General features: G+C 42.0%; 1 protein-coding gene across 3 annotated transcripts in view; it reads left to right on the top strand.

Moving 5' to 3' along the window:
- The window catches only part of sorcs2 (sortilin-related VPS10 domain containing receptor 2), a 473194-nt gene that overhangs the window by 99735 nt on the left and 348573 nt on the right, over positions 1-24886 (top strand). For all 3 annotated transcript variants that reach the window (XM_037547570.1, XM_037547568.1, XM_037547564.1), the window contains exon 2: positions 23655-23722. In XM_037547570.1, coding sequence (XP_037403467.1) covers positions 23655-23722 — 68 coding nt within the window. The remainder of the gene's footprint in view (positions 1-23654; positions 23723-24886) is intronic.

Below are 24886 nucleotides of genomic sequence, written 5' to 3'. Positions count from 1 at the left end.
AACACCTACATTGTACTTCCACTAAATGGCCACTTTATTAGAAACACCTACATTGTGCTTCCACTAAATGGCCACTTTATTAGAAACACCTACCTTGTACTTCTACTTACTGGCCACTTTATCATAAACACCTACATTGTATGTCTGCTAACTGGCCACTTTATCAGAAACACCTACATTGTACTTCCACTCACTGGCTGCTCTATTATAAGTGAAAACAAAACATGTCATGTGACCAGCGTGCCCAGACATTTGCACACGAGTCTAATAGATGACTATAATCATAACAGCGGCGTTTCAGTACTTGCTCCGGGTCCTGTAGCCTTGGTACTGATTACAATACACTTCTAATGATGCGCATCGTGTTCTAGCTAATTATATCACTGGCAGGAAAACAGAAGAGTCTCGTTGGGCTGTTTGAGGTATTTTGGGGGCGGCACCGTGATGAGTTCTTGTCGAGGGTCCGTCACGCTTGAGCTGACGGGTAATGGAGCGAGGTGGCCAAAAACGCATCCAGTTCGATTAGCCTCGCGGCCTTTGGACGCTCCTCTCCGTGATTGTGTTTACACGGCTCTCCGGTAGATCTCGCCTGCCCGGCAGAGCCTTCTCAATTACGCTCATTAAACAGCAGCCGTGCTTGTGCTCGGTGTAATTTTCCCCTTGGCTGGAGTGGAGGCGCGTTTTTCGAACAGTCGTGATTGCCTCCAACTTCTTGAGAGGACACAGACATGTCCACCACAGAGAAAAGAAGCTGTTGCAGTAAGTCAGGCAGTAATTACAATCAGGTACTGCTCTGCTTCCAGCGGGTTACGGAGAAGCTGGAGAGATTTTTATTCTTTCGCAGCCTCGTGTGAAAGGAATCAGATTCTCTGTAGCGTTTGGCTAATAAATGTTCTCTCATGGACATCAGGACCATCAGGACCATCAGGCCAACCAGGTGTTTTAGCACTTCTGAAGGTACTTTTGGGTTTTAAAAGGTCGCCTGGGAGCAAATCAGTTTCACTGTGCTGGTATTGGCTCCTGATTGGTGAGGAGATTTAGGGTCGTAGGTGTTTCTAATAAAGTGGCCAGTTAATAATAGTAGAAGGAAGGTGTTTCTAATAAAGTGGCCAGTTAATAGAAGTAGAAGGAAGGTGTTTCTAATAAAGTGGCCAGTTAGTGGACATAGAAGGTAGGTGTTTCTAATAAAGAGGCCAGTTGGTGGAAGTAGAAGGTAGATGTTTCCAATAAAGTGGCCAGTAAGTGGAAGCAGAAGGAAGGTGTTTCTAATAAAGTGGCCAGTTAGTGGACATAGAAGGTAGGTGTTTCTAATAAAGAGGCCAGTTGGTGGAAGTAGAAGGTAGATGTTTCCAATAAAGTGGCCAGTAAGTGGAAGCAGAAGGAAGGTGTTTCTAATAAAGTGGCCAGTTAGTGGACATAGAAGATAGGTGTTTCTAATAAAGTGGCCAGTTAATGGAAGTAGAAGGAAGGTGTTTCTAATAAAGTGGCCAGTTAGTGGACATAGAAGGTAGGTGTTTCTAATAAAGAGGCCAGTTGGTGGAAGCACAGGGTAGATGTTTCCAATAAAGTGGCCAGTTAGTGGAAAGACATGGCCAGTGTTTCTAATAAAATCATAACGTTTTTTAAAGCTCATAAATTCCAGACATATAATAGCTCCTCTTCAGTCAGTCGGTTGACAGCTCTTTTTTGTGCCATCTGTTAAAAAAGAGGAAAAGCATCCTTCTCTCACCTCCATTCTCTCTGTCTCTGTCTCTCTCCCCCTCGTTCTCTCTCTCTGCTTTTCTCTGGTTTGTGTTTTCGGATGTTTGGAGGTAATTGTTTCGTGCGAGCCGTCTCTGTGAAGCGAGTGTGACAAGAGAACTCAATTAAGTTACTGCAAACAGCGCCAGGAGCCGCTGCTGCAATCCATTACGGTTGTGTCCCAGTGCTGAGTGGGCTCTCCTCTTGGCTGCTGCTGGACTGACATCTGTTTAAAGCAATAGTTTGGTAAAGAACCACAATTTCATGTTTATCCCAGATAAAGTTGATCGGTCAAGATTGGAATGGTACACCAGTGTGGCTTCAGGGTGGCTGCTACTACTGTATAAGCCTCTATTACCTGTAGTTGTATTAGCCTCATAGCTTCACTGCATAACTGAATAATCAAACTTCAGACACCAGATGTGTCCCAGCTGATGAACTACATACAAGGTACAAGGTATACAAGGTAGTTGTTTCCAGGACGGCATCAATATTGATGTTTATGAAGTTATGCCACACATTCCAGAAAAAGTTGGTATAGGGCCAGTTAAGACAAGGAATGTGTCAGGATTGGCCCCTCCCAGTCCTCCATGTGCTTTTGTTTTGGTCTTGTCCATGTGCTTCCTTGTTTTGTTTCTTCCCAGTCCTGCCCCCTTGTTTCCAGACCCTGCCCATGATTGTAACCACCTGTGTCTTTTTAATCCTGTTGTATTTAAGCCCTGTGTTTTCCCCTGTTAGTTTGCTGGTCATTGCTCTTTGTATTGTATAGTTTAGCGTTCTTCCGGCCTCCGATGTGTGTTTTTTCTATGTTCATTTCTGACAGCACTGCATTAAAAAACCGGCATGTTTCTGTAATGGATATCACCACATGTGCTCGGGAATACTTTGAGAAATTTCTGTCCACAAACAGTGGAAGCCATATATCAACAACTACCAGAAACACCACTGACTTCTCTGGGCCTGAGCTCATCAGAAATGGACTGCTGCTCAGTGGAAACATGTATTGCGGTCTGACAAGCCAGAGTTTCAGATTGTTTATGGAAATAATGGAAGTTGTGTTCTCTGGGCCAAAGAAGAAAGTTAAAAATCCACCGTCTGCCATAGTATGTTGGGTTATTAGTGGGAAACTTGCACATCTGTGAAAACACCAATAACGCGGAACATGTTTTTTGGAGCAACATGCTGCCTTCTAGACACCGTCTTTTTCACGAACGTCCATGCTTATCTCAACTTGACAACACCATGAAACTTTACAACAGTGTGGCTGTGTCCCAAAACATATCGCTACTGTCGAAACTAAACCATGTATCTCCATTTTTGTCATTTTTCAGTTTTTGACTTCATTTGAAAATACCTGTTGTTGTTTACATTGTGTTTAAATTTCATGATGAATGGACCCAAAGAAACAGCCCAAAATGACTTGGAAAGATGTCTGGTTCCATTGACTTACATTAAAAGTAGAGTATGTTTTTTCCTTCTCCTGTAAAGTTACCGTTTTGGAGATACAAGGTTTTTTTGTCCGACAACAGCGATATGGAAAGATGATACAGTTGAACAGCCGAAGACATATAATAGAAGAATGGTAAAACGATACGTGTGTAAAAAGCTAAATCAGTGTCTTCAGCCCCCAAATATTTATTATTCTTTATTTATAGGAAAACTGATGGGAAAGTGATGAGCGTGCTCTTGTCTCAGCTCATTTGGATTAGTGTTGCTGGCATCAAACTTGAAATTTGGAACTTCCAAAAAAAGTTGGAACACTGTGCAGAATGTAAATAAAGATATAATGCAATGATATGAAAATCATGTGAGCCATATTTCTAAAGGAAAATACTACAAAGACAACATCAAATGCTAAAACTGAGAAATTGAATCAAAACTACAGCAGTCAGCCTCATCAGTTGCCAAACACGTTGTTGTTGTTAAAAGAAGAGGTGATGAAGCCCAGTGGTAAAAACGCCCCCATCCCAACTTTTTTTGTAACGTGCTGTTGGCATCAAACTCAAATTGTCATATATTTTTCAAAAAACACCAAAATTTCTCAGCTTCAAAGCTTGTTTTGTTGTCTTTGTACTATTTTCAATTAAATATAGGTTTAAATCATTTGCACGATTGCAAATTTAGTTTTTATTTATGTTCTGCAACTGTTTTGGAAATTGTATTTATTTACAATTACAATGAAGCTCATAAGGTGAAAGGTAAAAATAGATTTCACATAGTGGAATTGTGTTTGAGACATTCCTCCCTGATTTAAGAGTGAGAAGCGATTGGAGGCTGGGTAAGGGTAGTTTGGGGAAAAGCAAAAAAGGGCATAAACAAACTTTAGTGAGCAGCAGGGAGCTCGTGAGATTATTACTGAGCTTGGGGTTCGGTTAATTAGCGAGGCGGCTAATCCACGCAGCATTGAGCTGCTCTCCGCTTTAGCCTGTTAATAAGTCCAGTCCTGATTGACCCCTGCTGGAGTACTGTAACAACACTGTGAGAACTCAGCGTTACATAACCGACAGTCAGACTGTTTCAGAGCCGAGGCGAGGCACGATGTGAGGTCTTCCTCCTCCGTACATGTGAAGCGAATGTGCAGTGCAACCATGGAAATAAGTGTGATCACAACGGTGTAGTGTAAGTAGCCGTGTAAATGAGTGCAACCATGGAAATTGGTGTAGTGTAAGTAGCCATGGAAACGAGTGCAACCATGGAAATGGGTGTAGTGTAAACATGGAAATACATGAGAATTGAAAAAAATAACCACGGTAATGTTAATGGTATAACTATGGAAAGAAAAGTAGTGTGACCATCAGCATGGTGTGTTGTTACCATGGAACCAGGTGCAGTGCAACCATGGAAACACGTGTGATCACAAAGGTGTAGTGTAAGTAGCCGTGTAAATGAGTGCAACCACGGAAATTGGTGTAGTGTAAGTAGCCATGGAGAGGTACAACCATGGAAATGGGTGTAGCATTACTATTGAAATGAATGTCACGTAACCATATTAATTAATGTAGTATAACCAAGGAAAGAAGTGTAGCATAACCATATAAATAGTGTAGAGTAACCATAGAAACGGATGCAGCATGAAAGAGGTCCAGATCTGCCCTGTCTGTGGTTGAATTTTATTGAAAGGTGATGCCATGAACTTTAGAAAATGCTGAGTGTAGAAACAAGTCCTGAACACAGCAGGTCGCACACCTACACACACACACACCTACACACACACACACACACACACACACACACACACCTACACACACACACACACACACACACATATAGACACACACACACACAGACGCACACACACACACATATAGACACACACACACACACAGACGCACACACACACACATATAGACACACACACACACACACATATAGACACACACACACACAGACGCACACACACACACACCTACACACACACAAAGACGCACACACACACACACACCTACAGACACACACACACACACACAGTTCTGTCAGAGAGACAGAGAGAGCGAGAAAAGAGATGGAGAGAGAGAGAGAGAGAGAGAGAGAGAAAGGAAAGATAGAGAGAGACAGAGACAGAGATAGAGAGAGAGAGAGAGAGAGAGAGAGAGAGAAAGAAAAGAGAGGGAGTGGATGAATGAAAGATCAGGATTAGTGAGAGTTGAAAGTGACAGCTGTTGTGCTGATGTAACAGCTGTGTCCACTAACACAGAACACACAGCTCGGAGTGTGTGTGTGGGTGTGGGGGTGTATGTGTGTGTGTGTGTGTGTGTGTGTGTGTGTGTGTGTGTGTGTGTGTGTATGGGGGGGTGTGTGTGTGCGTGTGTGTGTGTGTGTGTGTGTGTGTGTGTGTGTGTGAGAGAGAATTCTCATAAGGCCGGAATGTTTGAACCTGGACTTTTTCTTGCTTTTTCATGTACAGTTTTGCTGTATATAGAGATTTCAGTGGTACAGTTCACTCTGCAGTCCTTACAGTCTGTGTATGGAAACTGAACTACAATAACCGCCGTAACAGGTTTGGTTTTATACCGACTTATTTACATACACGAGTGTATCCAGCCTGCAGCAGTTAAGCTCCGCCCACTCACTCTGAAGTCATAAGGAGTGCTGCAGCTCTGAGTGCTTTTGAAATGATGCATAGCCAATTAGAAAAGATGCGCATGTATCAGTGCTGAGGGCACCGTAACATATACAGCCTGGTTAAGTGTAGGGGACAGTGAAGAGACTGGACAACGGTCAGGTAAAAATAGCCACGGGGCATCTAATAACAGAGAGCATTGATTACAATGCTCAGATTACAAAACAGATTACTTGGTATATTTAATAAAATACATTTACATTCATTTATATTCTGTATGAGCAAGTTTGCTTGCACTTCTGACTTTCCGCCGATTAGTTTCGTGTCAAAAACAAAAACAAACAAAAGACAAAAACCACAAATAAGACTGAATAGACACTTTTCTGCTGCGCTGAAAGTTAAGAATCTGCTCTTTCCACACGATTTCTCCAGTCATTCCGGAGAGATACGAGTCGGAGATAATTGAGCAGCGTGAGACGAGGTGTGAGGGACTCAGGAGGCGACGTATTCATAGAATCTGTAATAAAGCAGGCTTATATAAAGCTTCCCCCGTAGACCTGCCGCTGTACAGTACGGGCAGCTCGTCATCACGCGTTCACATTCGAGGATAAAAGTCGAGACACCAGAACAAAGAAATAGCGTGTATGTACAGAAGTCCAGAGGGGCCATGAATGGTCTTATCTTGATATAACAAGATAAGTAACTCGTCATTTCAAGATAACAATATTGTTTGTCTTGAGATATTTTGTTATTTTGAGATAACAAGATAAGTAACTTGTTATCTCAAGATAACAATTTTGTTATCTTGAGATGACAAGCAACTTGTTATTTCAAGATAATCATTTTCTTATCGATATGAAAAGACAAGATAACAATGTTGTTTGTCTTGAGATATTTTGCTATTTTGAGATAACAAGATAAGTAACTTGTTATCTCAAGATAACAATTTTGTTTAGCAACTTGTTTAAGATAATCATTTTCTTATCTAGGTTTAAAAAGTAAACAGAAAAAGCACATGGAGTAGTGGGAGGAGCCAACCGTGACAATAAGTGACTCGTCATTTTAGGATAACACTTTTATTTGTTTTGAGATATTTTGTTACATTGAGATAACAAGACAAGTAACTTGTTATCTCAAGATAACAATATTGTTTGTCTTGAGATAGCAATATGCTTTGTTATTTTGAGATAAGTAACTTCTTATTTCAAGATAACACTTTTGTTTGTCTTGAGGTAGCAAGATATTTTGTTATGTTGAGATAACAAGATAAGCAGCCCCTTATTTCAAGATAACAATATTATTTGTCTCGACGTCACAAGATATTTTGTTATTTTGAGATAACAAGATAAGGAAGTTGTTATCTCAAGATAACAGTTTTGTTATCTTGAGACGACAAGTAACTTTTTATTTCAAGATAATCATTTTGTTTATCTTGAGCTAACAAGATAAGTAACTCGTCATTTTAGGATAACACCTTTGTTTTGAGATATTTTGCTACATTGAGATAACAAGATAAGTAACTTGTTATTTCAAGATCATTTTTCATATCTTAAGATAACAAGATAAATAGCTTATCTCAAGATGACAACTTTGTTATTTTGAGATCACAAGATAATCAACTTACATATAGAATTGTACAGTTAGATTTTTCAGTTGCCTCCTTTTGTTTGATGCCGTTTTAGAGACTCTTGGCACGTTTTGAGCAAAAAAATAAATTTCTTTAGAAATGTTTTGGAAATGATTTCATAAGTACTGTAAATCCTAATAACTCTAATAATTCCATAAAGTATCAAAGGCACTTTTTTATAATTAATTCCTAGCTTGACCATCTGAACTGTCCGTAGTGCTACAGGCTAAAGCGCACGGTGTCTTTCTATGAGAGAATCCACGACTGCAGCCTCTGTATCAAACAGCTGTTTAAGCGATACGCTCAGCAGATTACTCTGAGGGCAAATAAGGTTAATGCAGATAATTCCCATTAATTACAAAATTAACGTGAATAATCACAAATATTTTAAATGGCATTTAAATAGCATTTTCAAAATGTTTATGTCAACTAAAGTAGATTTACGTGATTTACATGTTCCATAAACAAACTGTTTTCTCATGCTGTACATCTCTAGATTACGTCATCTTACGTCAGAAGGGCTGGAATTCCAGTGGGTGTTGTTAGGCCATTGCTATGATATTCCAGGTGGTTGCTAAAGTGTTGTGAGGTCACTGATGTGCTATCCCAGGTGGTTGCTAAGATGTTGCTAGGCCATTGCTATGGTATCCCAGGTGGTTGCTAAGGTGTTGCGAGGCCATTGCTATGGTATCCCAGGTATGTGTTAAGGTGTTGCTAGGCAATTAGTGTGGTGTCCCAGGTGGTTGCTAAGTTGTTGCTTGGTCATGGCTTTGGTGTCCCAGGTGATCGCTAATATGTTGCTTGGCCATTCCTGTGTTATCCGAGGCAGTTGCTGAAGAGCTGCTAGATTGTTGCTATGGTATCCCAGGTGGTTGCTAATATGTTAGAACGTATCTGAGATATGTTATGAGAGATTTCCTTTGTTACATTTGTGACAATTAGATTTGACTCTTTTTAACACTCGGCCAGCCACATTTAGTGGTTCTAACTCACTGTGATCTGCTTAGGATAATAAAGTGAAGCACAGTAAATATACATTCAGCCAGGTGTTCTAACCGCTGCTGTATGTTCACAGTATAAAACAGACGTTAGAACCAGGCTTTCCAGTGTAGTGTCCAGTAAAGCCCTTTGATGAACGGACTGATCAATGAACAGTTCAGATCTCCAGACTGGGGCCACAACCCGAGCACTCTCTAAGGGTCTATGAGGGTCTCTTAGCATCTGTGAAGGTCTTTGAAGATCTCTGAGGGTCTGTGATCGATGTGCATGATTGATCTTTGCCTGCTGGTCTGAGATCCTCCTGGCCTCCACAGGCTGGATTAGGGCAGTTAGTGGATTAGCAGGTGTAAATCTTAAACTGGATTAACCTCTGTTAACACAGGGAGACTTCCATTAGAGACCATTCACATTACAGCCCTATACATCTCCTGTACACACACTCACTGGCCACTTTATTAGAAACACCAACCTTGTATTTCCACTAACTGGCCACTTTATTAGAAACACCAACATTATTCTTCCACTCACTGGCCACTTTATTAGAAACACCAACCTGGCCACTTTATTAGAAACACCAACATTATTCTTCCACTCACTGGCCACTTTATTAGAAACACTGGACTTGTACTTGAGGCTGCGTTTGTTGGTGCAGTGCTCTAATTTTGGCTGGGTGTGCTGGAGCTGAATGAGCATTGTTCAACAGTTTGTTGTGTGTGTGAACTGACCGTGTGTCTGTGTGATGAGATGAACTGAAATTGAACTGTGGGCTGGTTTGTCTCTGCTTCTCATTTCGAAGCTAATATCACCAGATTGAGTTGGACGCTTCCCCTCCCTGGGGGACGTTATGTTCTCACACACTGATTTATGTCCATGTCCGGCCTTGTAAAAGTGAACCGCAAGCTCACTCGCTGCCCCGACCCGTTCCTCTCTCCTCGCTCCACCGTCCTCATTACACACTGTAATAAGACATATTTATATACATCACAGACACATTTATCACAGTCACGGTTATTAGGGGTCAGCAGGCATGTACGCATCAGGAGGTCAGTTTGGGCGATAAAACGAAAGCGTTTTGTTTTGTTGATATATTCGCAGCTCCTCTCTACAGGAAACCTAAATCAGATATTTTCCAGCAAGTTTTGTGTGTCTCTGTGGAGGATGTTTTCACTTGTTTACACTCAGAAAACCAACAAAACTTACATCTGACCGGGGGGCCCAAACTTTTGCGTACAGTTGTGCAGTGAACCTGTGACTGATCATGTGTGGACGTGTTCAGTTCCATCACCTGATTTCATTTTATTGACAGTCATTAAAGCAAGGCACTGCTGCCCCAGGTGGCGCTGCTCTGCTGGCAACTCCCAGTGTGGGCATAGTGAGGCAGCAAACGCTTTTGGCTGTAGGGGTCTGTTTTTGTATATTTAAGCGATAGAACACCCGAGGAGTGTGTTATCGCAAAATAACACCACGGCTGTGATTTGGTCACTATAGATCATCACAGCTGTGATGGTATTGGTGATAACACACTCCTCGAGTGTTCTACTGCTGGACCGTGAACGCGGTGTTTAATATGTTTTTGCTGCTCAGTCTGCTGTAAGCCTTGCATTTTGAACTACAGACTGAGCCATAAAGCTGCTGCAATATCAGGTTCAGCTCAGTTTGGTCAGTTTCTCCAGATCAGTATTAATGTTGTTTTGCTCCAGCTGGTCTGTAAAGCTTCTTACAGCCCGTTTAGTTTGGCGAATGGTGTTGGGTTCATTTCTGGCTGATTCCAGGTTGTTCAGCTGTTCTTCTGTCTCAGCTGCTGACTGAAAACGCTGACGACAGTTTGGGAATTTAGTGTCGTCTCATCTTCAGAGTTTGGACCAAATCAGCTGTCGGTCAGATGTGATCTTAACAGTGTCCGTTTTCTGTTTGTGGCAAAGTCAGAAGTAAAAAAGTTCGTTTTTATTTTTCTTCAGGTGTTCAAAATAACATTCAAAACTGAGTAACGGAAAACGCATATTATTAATAACAAACCAAAAACATTTAATGAAAAAAAATTACATATTTTGCTGATTTTTTTTTTACTTCTGCAGCAAAGTATAAGAAAATATAACATATTTTAGGTGTTAATGCCCAGTAACTTCATAGACGAAAAAAAGAAAAAAAAAACAACTGTAAGACTTTGTGGATACCAAGCTGAAAAAGTCTCAGGGATGCACTGATGTGGGAATAGGGGGCCGATGTCAATATCAGATATCCGATATCAAAATGCTGATACATAAACATTTATAAACATGTAGAAATTAGCACCAGATCCTCATTCACTTCAGTGAATAAAATGTAAATATTTTACTGCAGTAAACCAGCTTCAACTAAACATTCTGCTTTTCTGGAGTTCAATAAACACCGTCAAATATGGGTTTGAATACCTGAGCAGCTCTACAAATGCTGGTGCTTTTGTTTCTAAGCAATTATCTGATATTGAGATGAACAAGCAAGCAAAGTTTATTTATAAGTCGCTTTTTACAACAGGTGTTGTCACAAAGCAGCTTTACAGAACAACCAGTATTACAGAAAGAAAGAAAAGAAAAATCCAGGTCCGAGCCCCCATGAGCGTCGCCAGTGGCAACAGTGGCAAAGAAAACTCCCTAACAACAAGAGGAAGAAACACTGAGAGGAACCACGACTCAGAAGGAGAACCCATCCTCCTCTGGTCGACACCAGGCAGCAAACATTCTTAGTATAAAGTATTAAAGTACAAAGCGGGAAAAACAGGTGGGCGGTGAGAAAAAGATGGCTCTTCAAGGGTTCTTCTTCAGTCAAGAAAATGGTTCTATATAGAACCATGAGCCCTCAAAGAACCCTGCATGATCATGTAATGCTGAGGAGCGATGATGAGGTGGACGCATACACTGAGAGCAGTGAGATTTATTAGGGGCAAATCCAATATTAGGGTCAAAAACGGACCAGGTTTCAAAGAGCCAACACGGATAGATGGAGGGACAGACATGATGAAAATGTACACAGGATAAACAAAACAACGGAGGCCAGAAGAACAAACACCAAACAATACCAAACAAAAACCAAACTCACAGGGGAAAACAGGGCTTAAATACCAGGAAACAACGAGGGTTAACAACACATAGGTGGACAACACAGGTGAGAACAATCAAGGGCGGAGTCAAGAAACAAGGGGGCAGGACAGGGAAGAATCAAAACAAAGAAGCACATGGACACATGTCAGTCGTGACAGATTAAAGCATTCTTCATGAAAGGGTTGGTCAGATTGTTGAAAAGTTTGCTGCAGATGAGTCTGATATCTTGGTGCATCTTTAAAAAGTAGCGCTTTGACATGACTCGACTGAGTCTGTATTACAACACCTCACGCTCACAGTTACTACTCTGAGCACCGTGCTAGACCAAGCCGTGCTGATGCACGGAGAGACGAATCAAGCAGAACACACAAATAAGTGGAGAAGTGCAGGATCTCACTGACAAAGCGACTCTCAGCCCAAAGGACGACTCGGCTTTATTTAATATCAGCGTCTGAATTCATGAACGGGGTAAATATGGAAACACTGGAAGACCAACGATTCGGAATTTCAATATTTTCCATGACTGCGAGATATTTACAACTGTTTTGCTCAAGATCTAGTAATATGTACACGGTTCTCTATAGTACCAAAAAGGCTTCTTTGGTTTGTAACAATAGTGGAACCCTTTTTGGCACTGTCTAGAACCATCTACAGCGCATTCTCCAACAATATGAAGAACTTTTATATCATGCATAGAAACCTTAAATCATGCAAAGGGTGCTTTGAGTGTTCATGGTTCTTTATAGAACGCTTTTTGGTGCTAAATAGAACACTTTTCAAAAAGGTTCTATATAGAACCATCTGCAGCACGTTCTCCAACAATATGAAGAACTATTTCACCATGCATAGAAACCTTAAATCATGGAAAGGGTTCTTTGAGTGTTCATGGTTCTATGTAGAACCCTTTTTGGTGCTATACTGAACCCTTTTCAAAAACGTTCTATATAGCAACATCTACAGCACATTCTCCAACAGTCCAAAGAACCATTTCATGATGCAAAGAACCCTTAAATCATGCAAAGGGTTATTTGAGTGTTCGTGGTTCTATGTCGCTATTCAACAATCTGACAAACTCTTTCATGATGCAGCGAATGCTTTAATCATGCAGGGTTCTTTGAGTGCTATATAGAACCATTTTCTTGACTGAAAAGAACCCTTGAAGAGCCATCTTTTTTTTTATAGGGTTTGTCATTGTGATGGCAAAACAAATGCTGTTTTCTCCAGATCTTTTAATTATTTCTATCTCAACAAACTCAACAAAACTGTTTTCTCAGAATAACATTTGATATTTCATAATAATGGTGTAAATAATTCAAAATCTCAAGAAAACAACAATTGTTGTGTTCTGGTCATGAAGTAAATATCCTAAGATCCCAAGACAAGCAAACCAAAAATAATATCACAGAATAAATGGAGTTAAAAACCATGGATTCTGTAGATAAAAGCCAAAATAGCATACAGTTCTATAAAGTGAAATGGTTCTTCAGATTGGTGGAGAATGTGTTGTGTTTGGTTCTATCTAGAACTGTTTAGACAATAGGCCTATACAGTACCAAAAAGTTTCTGGTCCTGTTACGATGTCAAAGTAATAACAACAGAAGATCCCTCTTTGGCGAGACACAGAACCAGTTTCGAAAGAGAAGGAACCGTTTGACCATGCAAGCAACCATTTAAGCATGAAATGGTTCTGTATCGAACTCATGGTTCTAAATAGAACCACTCCCTTTACTAAAGAACCCTTGAAGAACCATCTTTTCTAAGCGTGTACTATACAAATTAGAGCCCAGTTGTTGGATACTGCACACAGCATGTCGTGAGAAGGTTCCTATTAGCTGAATGAGGAGATCCGTGGTGTTGGCAGGTTGTGCTGAGGCAGGGAACAGGTGGTGGTGTTTAGAACGCGTTGACAGGTCAGAGGGAACTTTGGTAGCTGCTCTCTGAGTCTTCTGGTTGGACTGCAAGATTAATTTCCAAGATTTTAGCTCCGAGAGCTGTCCGCCTGCACAGGGGGTGTTTCAGGGAGTCCGGCCACGGCGAATTAGCAAGCAAGCAAAATTTATTTATATAGAGCTTTTTACAACAGGTGTTGTCACAAAGCAGCTTTACAGAACAATCAGCATTACAGAGAGAAGAGAAAAGAAAAGAAAAGAAAATCCGGGTCCGAGCCCCCATGAGCGTCGCCAGTGGCGACGGTGGCAAGGAAAAACTCCCTAAAAGAGGAAGAAACCTTGAGAGGAACCAAGACTCAGAAGGGGAACCCATCCTCCTATGGTCGACACCGGACAGCAAACATTATTAGTATGAAGTATTAAAGTAAAGTGGGAAAAGGAAAGATCTTGTGTAAGAACGACTTGGAATGGACGCTGAACTGATTCGGTTTCTGTAGCACCTCCTGCCTCAGCGCTCATAAGCCCTGTTCACACCTGATATTAACATTGTGACCTGCCGTTCCTGCTGTGTCCAGTGACCTGTTGAGATCAGGTTTAAAGGGAAATTCCACCAATTCTTCTGCGTAATTAAATAGTTAAGATGTAAACAGAGTCATTCAGAGTGGTTTGGCGTGAAATGCTCCGTTTTGGGGTCCGAATTTGTGCACAGTGATGGTAAAAGGAACCAAATGTCTAAAGAATTTAATGCCTCTAAAATCCATTCATGTAGGAGGGATACATGCAGGACCCTGTGAGGCAAAATAGTCCCCAAATAAAACGTATTATTTCAGATTTATTGCTATTTCACCATCATCAACATTCCATATAAAACTCCGAAGACTCGTGTAGGTTCTCTGGTGGTTTTGGCTGGTCATTAAATGCCTATATTAGTGTTGTAGTCATGGTGACCCCTGGTTCCTATCAGCACCACTGTTTCTCTAGAATGGAGAATTTCACATCAAACCACCCTGAACGACTTGATCATTGAATTATGCAGAAATTTTGGGAAATCTGTGCAATTCCCCTTTGAGTTCTTGGGGAAGGATCCTGTGCATATTTACTCATTTATTACTACGTTCCCCGTCATGTTCCAGGTGGTTGCTAGGGGATTGCTAAGCAGTTGCTATGGTTTTAGGTTTTTGCAAGGCTATTGCTAGTTGATTTTTATGGTATTATGGGTTGCTAAGTTCGTGCTATGGTACTGTGGGTGGTTGCTAAGGTGTTGCCAAGTTCATAAGTTATCAGCCAAGACATACAGTTGTGTGAAAAAGTTTTTGCCCCCATTCCTGATCTCTTATTCTTTTACATGTTTGTCAAATTTAAATGTTTCAGATTACCAAACAAATTTAAATAATGAATGAAGGTCTTTATTAAGGGAAAAATGAATCCAAACCTACAAGGCCCTGTGTGAAAAAGTGATTGCCCCCTAAACCTAATAACTGGTTGGGCCACCCTTAGCAGCAGCAACTGCAATGAAGCATTTGCGATAACTGGCAATGCGTCTTTTACAGCGCTGGGGAGGAATTTTGGCCCACTCATCTTTGCAGAGTTGTTGTAATTCAGCCACATTGGATGGTTTCCGAGCACGAACTGCCTTTTTAAATTCATGCCACAGCATCTCAATCGGATTCAGGTCAGTACTTTGACTAGGCCACTCCAAAGTCTTCATTTTGTTTTTCTTAAGCTATTCAGAGGTGGACTTGCTGGTGTGTTTTGGATCATTGTCCTGCTGCAGAACCCAAGTGCGCTTCAGCCTGAGGTCTCGACCAGATGGCCGGACGTTCTCCTTTAGGAATCTTTGGTAGACAGCAGAATTCATGGTTCCATTTACCACAGCAAGTCTTCCAGGTCCTGAAGCAGCAAAACAGCCCCAGACCATCGCACTACCACCACCATATTTTACTGTTGGTATGATGTTCCTTTTCTGAAATGCTGTTACTTCTACGCCAGATGTAAAGGGACATATGCCTTCCAAAAAGTTCAACTTCTGTCTTGTCAGTCCACAGAGTATTCTCCCAAAAGTCTTGGGGATCATCAAGATGTTTTCTGGCAAAACTGAGACGAGCCTTTGTTCTTTTTGCTCAGTAGTGGTTTTCCTCTTGGAACTCTGCCATGCAGGCCATTTTTACCCAGTCTCTTTCTTATGGTGGAGAAATGAACACTGACATCAACTAAGCCAAGTGAGGCCTATAGTTCTTTGGAGGCTGTTGTGGGGTCTTTTCTGACCTCTTGGATGAGTCGTTGCTGCGCTCTTGGGGTAATTTTGGTCAGCCAGCCACTCCTGGGAAGGTTCAACACTGTTCCATGTTTTCGCCATTTGTGGATAATGGCTCTCACTGTGGTTCGCTGGAGTCCCAAAGCTTTAGAAATGGCTTTATAACCTTTTCCAGACTGATAGATCTCAATTACTGTGTTTCTCATTTGTTCCTGAATTTCTTTGGATCACAACTGGATGTCTAGCTTTTGAGGATCTTGGTCTGCTTCATTTTGTCAGGCTGGTCCAATTTAAGTGATTTCTTGATTGAGAACAGGTGTGGCAGTAATCAGGCCTGAGTGTGGCTAAGGAAATTGAACTCAGCTTTCCAAAGATGTGATAAATCACAGGATTTATTTTCCCTAAATAATAAAGACTAAATCATTTATAAACTGCATTTTGTGTTTACTTGTTTTATCTTTGTGTAATATTTAAATGTGTTTGGTCTTGATCTGAAACATTTAAGTGTGACGAACATGCAAAAGAATAAGAAATCAGGAAGGAGGCAAACACTTTTTCACACCAGTGTATATGGGGTATCTAACCTTGCTTCTTTAGTTCTGGAGCTGCAAGGCTAATGTACCTAACAAGAAATGAAATCTTATACCTCATCAGTTAGCGTTAGCACACTTGCCTCAAACCATGCGGAGATGTTTGATTATCTCAACTAGCTGTGCATATGTGGTTTCTGTCCCTGTACGACACGCTGTCATCTATAACCATGGACAAAGCCGTGGTGTCTGCATGGATCACTTTCTTTTTCGGGTCCTGCTCCTTTCATGGCAGAACAGGATGATTTACTTTCCTTCATTGACCTCTGCAGTGGACGGTGATGTCAGAGGCTCTGATGAAAAGCCGTCCTGTGTGGTCCCTCTTCATTTGTAGCATGTTTGCCGTGTTTTCGTCCTCAATGGAGCCTCTTGTGGTTCTGCCATTGCCATTCAGGCCTCATCACTCGTCCCGTTGACTTTTCCTCAGTGAAATGTCACCAGCTGGATCAGAAACAGAAGCTCTGCCGGCCGGGAGGCGCTGGAGAAATGTTTCTGGTGAGCTGGAGAAGATAATGAGCTGTGTTCAAGAGTACAGTGGTGCTAAGTAAGACTGTGTGAGAGCTGTCTGGTACAGTGACATACATTTGAACTTACATTCATTGAATCAACAATCAGTAATCATGTAGTAGATCCGTGAAGTTGTGCATCATGTCCATGTAAGGAATTCCAGGTCTAAGCACTTTTTCCTCTATGGGGAAGTTTGAAAATGGCCAATAGCACAACCTGTGGTGAGCGACAATGTTCCAAACCCAATACGTTATGTCTTCCATTTGGGATCCACCTCCCCAACTCTCCCATTGGAGTTTCTGAAGAGTGATTTTGTGGTTATGAACATTGCTACATGCATGTTACAAGCAAGCTAACACTCTTGCACACTGAATTGTGAGCGAGTAATGCTGTGTTTACATAATGATGGCAGAAAACAACGCTAAACCAGATCTTCCATGTTTTAGCACAAGCGGTGTAACATTTAGCGCAGCGGTGTTATCAAGGGGCACAATACAGGGTGACCTGTGGGGTCCAGGACTCCCTAATTAACCTTTTGGGTCCCTTGAATGCCTAAAAATTGAAACAAACTTATTATAATGTTGTGTTGTCCACACTGTCTTTGGTATTATAGTTGGCTAGAGCTGTAGCTCTGCTCTGTCTAAGGGTGGCACAATTGCAAAGTAGTTCCCCCAGTTGGCCTTTCATAGCCTAGCAACTGTAACTATGCCTGGGACCTCTGAAAAACTATAAACTACAGACTTTCACTATGACTCGACGAACATGCAGAACAGACTTAAACTTTCCGAATGTAGGAATGTAATCAGATACAGGCATTTACACGGATATTATTCCTCTATTTAATGGATTATTTACAGGTTTACCCACCTGGTTCAACTGGATATAAATTGTATTCTGAATGGCCTCAATCAGACTAGACTATTCTGACAGAGGTGTTTACACGAACATATTCTATTCCAATTGAACTGTTAGTTGAACTAGTAACGGATTATTAGGCTGCATGTTAACGTGGCTAGTGAGTCATACAGCAACAGAAACCACATAATCAAGTCTATTAGTCATACTAAAATGGTTTGAGGCACATGTGTTAGTGCTAATTGGTGGTGCATAAGCTTCCTTTACTTGTAAGGTCTATTAATCCCATAAGACTAATAACATGACTTAACCTAACAACAACCAACATAAACAAGATAAATAATCCCTTTTGTTCCCGACCTTACTGCTGTACCACGAAATGCCACTCCTGTCAAGTTCTTTTAAAGTTCTTTTAAAGAAACTTTGATTTTAGTTGTTAATTTTTGCGTTTATTAGAGCTAGAGCTGCTTCACCGCCGTTACTAATGAGATTTGTATCATTAGCAATTCGCCTCAGTTTAAACCCAATAATTATATTTAAAAATGTACTCTTCTCCCATCTGTTTGGTCCTCTGTTGACGCAATGCACCTCGGGATGTGTTGGCTTGTGAAGGATACACCCATTGGAGAAGAACACATTTCCCGGCCGCATACGAAGGAACGTTTGAAATTGGACAGCTTAGTCGTGCCACCGTGACACAATTGGCCTTCAAATGCAGCCTCCGAAGGATGCAGCCCCTGAATTGGGACACACTGACTGACAACCTAGCAACCACCCAGAATACCATAGAAACCAACTAGCAACAACCTTGCAACCATCTTGCATACCACAGCGTCCACCGCGCAGTCCCCTAGCAACCACCTGGAACACCACTGGATTAGCAACTACCCGGAAACATCCTAAAGGTGTTGCATTGAGTCTCAGAAACACTCACACAGGCAGCACTTTAACTGTGTGCCGGTGGGTCAGAGAGAGAGCAGAGCTGTCTTTTTTTAATATCTCTGTTTCACTCTCAGACTCCCCCTCTCTCTCTGGCTCTACCCATATCTAGCAGATTTTGTGTCCTGCTGAGTCATTCATGTCTTTCTGTTTATTTTCTTCACTTTAAACCCAGCATTATCAGATCTTCACCACCTACTGAGTGCCTTCACAAATAAGACGAGCATGATTCTGTTTATCTAGTCAGGGAAAAGTCCTATAAACCCTGAGCCTTTATATTAGCGTCTGTAACCTGGTGACATATTACACCATCATTCGGTGATCCATACAGTTACACATTACTGACCTCTAATATTCATTATGAAACGTGACGGCATCGTCATAACAGCAACATCGTGCTGGATGGCCTGTTTAATCCTCTGATTGGCGACTGAGCTGGAGGTTGCTAGGGGATTGCTCAGCGGTTGCTGTGGTATGCAAGATGGTTACAAACATGTTGCTAGTTGGTTTCTATGGCATTCTGGGTGGTTGCTAGATTGTCAGTAAGTTGTTGCTATGGTACTGCAGGTGGTTGCTAGAGTGTTGCTAAGCAGTTCATATTGTACTTTTCTACTATTGGTTGGCACTGGCGCCTGAGACTTTGGAGGCGTATATAGAAATGTTACCAGTACAAATAATATTATTATTTGATCGAATCATCTAGTTTAACGTACAATAACAAAGTAAATCACAGGACTGTACAGCACTCACATTAAAAACATTGTTTCTATGCAGTGTATGCAATATGTGTGCATTACAAATATGCAAATTATATGTAAATGTTTTTAAATATACCATTTTTATCATTTTTCAAATATGAAAATATAAGACAGTATGTGCAGAAGAACTTATTTTACTCTAAATCAACAAAATATGTCCAAAAAAAGTGTGCCCAAACTATGCCTATGCCTATGTTTTATATTCATTCATACATTCATATTTTCACAGTTCTCAAACCAGTAGCTTACATCTGCCCTGCAAAGCTTGTAAAACCAGTTTATTTTGAATAATAAGACATTTCTTTTTTGCTACTGAACTTTAAGTGCAAGTGCTACAGATGCTCCCAGGTGGCTTGAGTTTGACAGAAATAGCATTGGTAACCAAGCGAGGCAGGACACTTGCGAACGGTTAATTATTTACATTTATGGCACTTGGCAGATGCTATTATCCAGAGCAACTTACAATTTGATTGCTTTACACGGCGAAAGCAGGCGAAGGTGGTGTTAGGAGTCTTGCCCAAGGACCCTTATTGGTATAGTGTAGGGAGGTTACCCAGGCGGGGGATTGAACCCCAGTCTACAAGGCAAAGGTGCTACCCACTACACTAACCACTCACCCAATTATTATTATATTGCCCATGTTTAGCTATACTTGTGTATTTAATCATATTTTGTGCTGTTCTCTGAGTGCAGCACTGCAGATTCCTCCCAGCCTTGTGGTTGATTTGGCAGTGAAGCGTTGAAGTTGAGCTCAGTTTGAGGGGAATGAAGATTAGCGAAAGAGATTCCTCCGAGCCGCTAGCTGCTAACGCCTCCGGCTATGAAGGCACCGTCTGGAATCTGATAGCTTTTCCACTTCGGGCCGTGCTATATGAAACTTGAACTCAGATTTCCAGAATTCCTCTCTTTCCTCAGAGAGCTCCAGTGCTGGAAAGCTGCTCTGTGGTGATTTACAGGAATTCGGCCTCTGCGTCCCATCTGCTGGAACGCTCTTCAGCGCTAAAACGCTCCTGATGGTTGTTATCTGCCCCTGGAAACAGTTACACGAATGACTCGGCTGATTTTTACGTTTTTTTGAGGGGTTGGCAACGTGCAGTTGGAAGGTTCAGAGCTCGGGGCGCGCCTGCTGAATGTGAGAAGCTTTTTAAGATGTGCTTTGAAAGTCAATAGAGAGGCTGTGGTGGACATTGTGCATGTGTGTGTGTGCTGTTTTCTCATTATCAGTGCAGATAGTGCTGTACTGTACTGTGTTCTTTCCCATGCTGGACTGTTCCAGCTGTAAGAAAGGAGCCTTTGTGTTCAATGCTGCCCCAGCTGCACTGTCTTGCTGTGTCTCTAGGGGGCAGTACAGACAATTAGAGAGCAACACACCTCTGGGATTCACTAGCCCTATTATTAGGTCCACTTACCTTGTATCTACACTCAGTGTCCATTTACCATATAGGTGCATTCTGTAGTTCTACAAGTAGCCGTCCTTCATGAATGGCCAGGACCCCCACAGGACCACCACTGATTCGCAGGTTTCGCATTATGTGGCGGGTGGATCATTGTCAGCACTGCAGTGAGTGACTCTGACATGGTAGAAATCTCGAGATTGGCGCTTTTTAGTAAAACCTACTCGATTATGATAAAATGTTTTCAACAAAATTATTTACGCCACATCCTACAGTACCATAGCAACCACTTAGCAACAACCTAGCAACGACTAGAATTCCATCACAAACGCCAATACCCTTGCGACAACGTGGAGTAGAATAGCAACCTCTAGCAACCACCTCCTACGGTGCCTTCGCAACCACTATGTGACAACCTGGAATGACGTAGCAACCACCTAGGAATCATCTGGCAACCACCTGGATTAGCATCCATCTAGCAGCACCTGAATATCAACTAGCAACCTAGAATATCAACAAGCAACACCTGGAACACCCGGAACACCACCGGGAATAGCATTCATCTGGCAGCACCATAGCGAAACAGGGGTACTGCTTAAGCTCCACAATCTCTTGGTTGTTGCATTAGCCTCATAGCTCCAGTGTAGAGCTAAAAAAGCTAACTTGAGACACCAAACATGTTGGCTGAACCATCTAGCAACACCTTAGGAGCCATTTCCTACAGTGCCATAGTAACCACTTAGTGACAACGTAGCGACGATCTAAAATACCATTGCAACCAATTAGCAACACCCTAGCAATAACTTAGCAACAACCTTGAACAATATAGGAACTGACTAGCAACAGCCTTGCAACAACCTGTAATAACAGAGCATTTTCCTAGCAATCACCTGTCAACCACCTGGAAAACACTGCGTGGAATTGCATCAATCTAGCAGCGCCATTCCAATAATGGGTACTGCTTCAGCTGTGTAGCTCTTGTTTTCCATCAATACTTTAGCCTCAGAGCTCCAGTGCAAAACTGAAAAGCAAACTTTATACACCAAACATGTCATGGTTGAACTCTTTAGCAGCACCCTGGCAACCACTTACCAGTAACCTAGCAACCACCTAGTATACCATAGAAACCGACTAGCAACACCCTTGCAACAACCTGGAATAACATAGCAACTGTTTGTTCAGTTGCTTGTTAACACAAATAGCTGATCAGCCAATCACACGGCTGCAGCTCACTGCATTTAGGCGTGTAGAGGTGGTCAAGACAACCTGCTGAAGTGCAGACCGAGCATCAGAACGGGGAAGAAAGGGGGTTTAAGGGACTTTGAACGTGGTGTGGTTGTTGGTGCCAGACGGGCTGGTCTGAGTATTTCAGAAACTGCTGATCTGCTGGGATTTTCACACACAACCATCTCTAGGGTTCACAGAGAACGGTCCGAAAAAGAGGAAATATCCAGTGAGCGGTCAGTTGTGTGGACGAAAATGCCTTCAGAGTCAGAGGAGAATGGGCAGACTGGTTCCAGATGATAGAAAGGCAGCAGGAACTCAAATAACCAACCAAAATCTCTGAGGAAAGTTTCCAACACCTTGTTGAAAGTCTGACAAGAAGAATTAAAGCAGTTCTGGAGGCAAAAGGGGGTCCAACCTTTTACTAGCAAGTGTACCTAATAAAGTGGCCGGTGAGTGTACCTTTGATCTGATCCCTGAGTCTCGTCCAATAGGAGAGCTCACTCTTCTCCATTCACTCCCCCAAAACTGACCTGTCAGTCACTCAGCCAGAGATGTGAAATGTACAGCCTTTTGTCATGGCAACATGTTTCCTCTGGGCTTTACTGTCAGAGCTGCTGGGAGTGATGAGGACATGCGTACACACTGGTGATCTGTAGGTGGGCTCTAATCCCAGCAGCGGCAGCGGCAGCATGAATAAAACATGTGGAAATGTGTAAGAATCTCTTCTTTCTCTGACTCTACGTGCACAACATGGCTCAAAGCACAGAGGAAACAAAAGAAATACGAGCCCTGTGTGTATGTGTTGTAATTTTTACAGTTGGCCAGAGGAACCTTCAGAGTAAATATTTCTGTCTGAAGTACAGGTAGCCAACAGGTGCGGTTCCGTATGCGGGATTTTAGCAGAAGAACTCTCAGCATGGCTTTAAAACCCAACTGCTCTGAAATAACACACACGTTCTCTGCCTCCTGTGGTTGAGGAAGGTAAAGAATGGAAAAGAAGGGCTGTTTGTTTTCGCTCTGTGGTTTTGCGCCCGGGGCTGTTTGTAGCGGTTCTCCTCAAAGGCCAGTGATGCTTCTGAAGATCTCTCACCTTGTTCTTTACCTAGAGGTCGGGGATATATTGTGATGGCCTGACAGTTGGAGCAGGGCAACAAAACAAACACACAAATTCAGGCACTTTAATCTCAAAAACTCATATTCAGAACAGTAACTTCAAAAAAGTAGGAAAAACCCTCTTAACGTAAATCGATGAAGTGAGATTTCATTCCAAGTAACTGAATAATTTCTTTCGATCCATCCATTATGAACAGCAGACACTTTCAAGATGTATTTAACTTGTAAAAGCAACACTGTAAAATAAGTGCCATAGCAGTCGTAATAACTAAATTATAAATAATTGTAATAGAGTTAATTCATTTTAACCATTTAATATAAAAAGGCAATACTGAGATCAGTGTTGACACAATTTACCTCTTCAAATACTTCAGGTATTGTAACAATACCAACGTGTGCAAAATAGACTGTTACATAGTATATATAGTACAAAAATGTGCAAACATATTGTTACAATACAAAACTTGTGCAACAAGATGTTGTTATAGTAGAAAATGTGTGCAAAAGATATACAAAGTACAAAGTACAGTACAAAGAGTATATAAAAGTTACAGTGCAAACAATGTATAAAATATATTGTCACAGCACAGAACGTGTAACTGAACCATTCTCTCCTTCTCCACAGGTCATCCTCATCCTCACCAAGTATTACCATGCGGATTCCACCAAGGTGCTGGAGAGCTCCCTCTGGAGGTAGGCGATGCTGGGTCTTTCTCTCAGTGCTGGTCATGAACGAAAGTTGGTGTGAGCATTATACCAGTTAGGCCAGACCCATGAGACCGGGTCACAAATGTTAGCTATGAGGAAGAAACGCTGAAAAAGCTGCTTTCTTTGCTGTTGGAGGAGGTGAACTGGGACTAGGCTAATGGCTTTTCTTTGCTTGTTTTGGTTCTGCTACAGATTAGACCGCAGCTGTAGCCCTGGTGTACTTGTGGTCTTAGAGTTCTCATTAGCAGGTGCTCAGGATTGGGGTTGTTCTCATCTTATTGTTCAAATTGGATCTCACGACTGACCTCTATGTGCCGTCTATGTGCCGTCTGTGTGCCGTCTATGTGCCGTCTGTGTGCCGTCTATGTGCCGCCTGTGTGCCGTCTATGTGCTCTGTGCTAGCTTGTTTTGCTTGTGTTATCGATTATCATCGATGTGCGGTCTATGTGCTGTCTGTGTGCCCTCTATGTGCCGTCTGTGTGCCCTCTATGTGCTGTCTGTGTGCCCTCTATGTGCCGTCTATGCGCTCTGTGCTAGCTTGTTTTGCTTGTGTTATCGATTATTGTCGATGTGCCGTCTGTGTGCCGTCTATGTACTGTCTGTGTGCCGTCTGTGTGCCGTCTATGTGTCGCCTGTGTGCCGTCTATGTGCCCTCTATGCTCTCTGTGCTAGCTTGTTTTGCTTGTGTTATCGATTGTCCTCTGGACGTTAAAAGAGCACGGACTAGAGGAATCTGGGGGCAGATTTCAGAGCAGGTGTTGTCCCCAGACATGTTGGTACTAGACAGCATCTGTCTCTACGAGACTAATTCAGCACAACAAGGCTGTGTTATTGTTTATTGTGAGAAAAAGGCAGAAGGTTTTGCTGTGATGCTGTCTTCAGTCTTCAGCTGCCTCCACTATTTATGGTGGTATTGCATCTCAAGTACACGTGACATTAATTTCTGAGGACACGCACAGCCAACGCTCTGAGCGAACACTGGATCAATGAGGCAGATAACAGCCATGGTTAAAATCAAGGCCCCTGTGGACCCACACTGTTTTCACCACAGCTCAGTTGTCCCAGTTCACCCGAGTGAGCTCCGAAAGCGCTCAACAGTTAGTGCTGATCATGGCCCAATACTGTGCTTACGGATTTCTGGGAATAATA

Source organism: Pygocentrus nattereri, chromosome 2 (assembly GCF_015220715.1).
Source record: "Pygocentrus nattereri isolate fPygNat1 chromosome 2, fPygNat1.pri, whole genome shotgun sequence".
Lineage (NCBI taxonomy): Eukaryota > Metazoa > Chordata > Actinopteri > Characiformes > Serrasalmidae > Pygocentrus > Pygocentrus nattereri.
The sequence above is the reverse complement of the archived record's forward strand: the minus strand, read 5'-3'. Positions and strand labels throughout refer to the sequence as shown.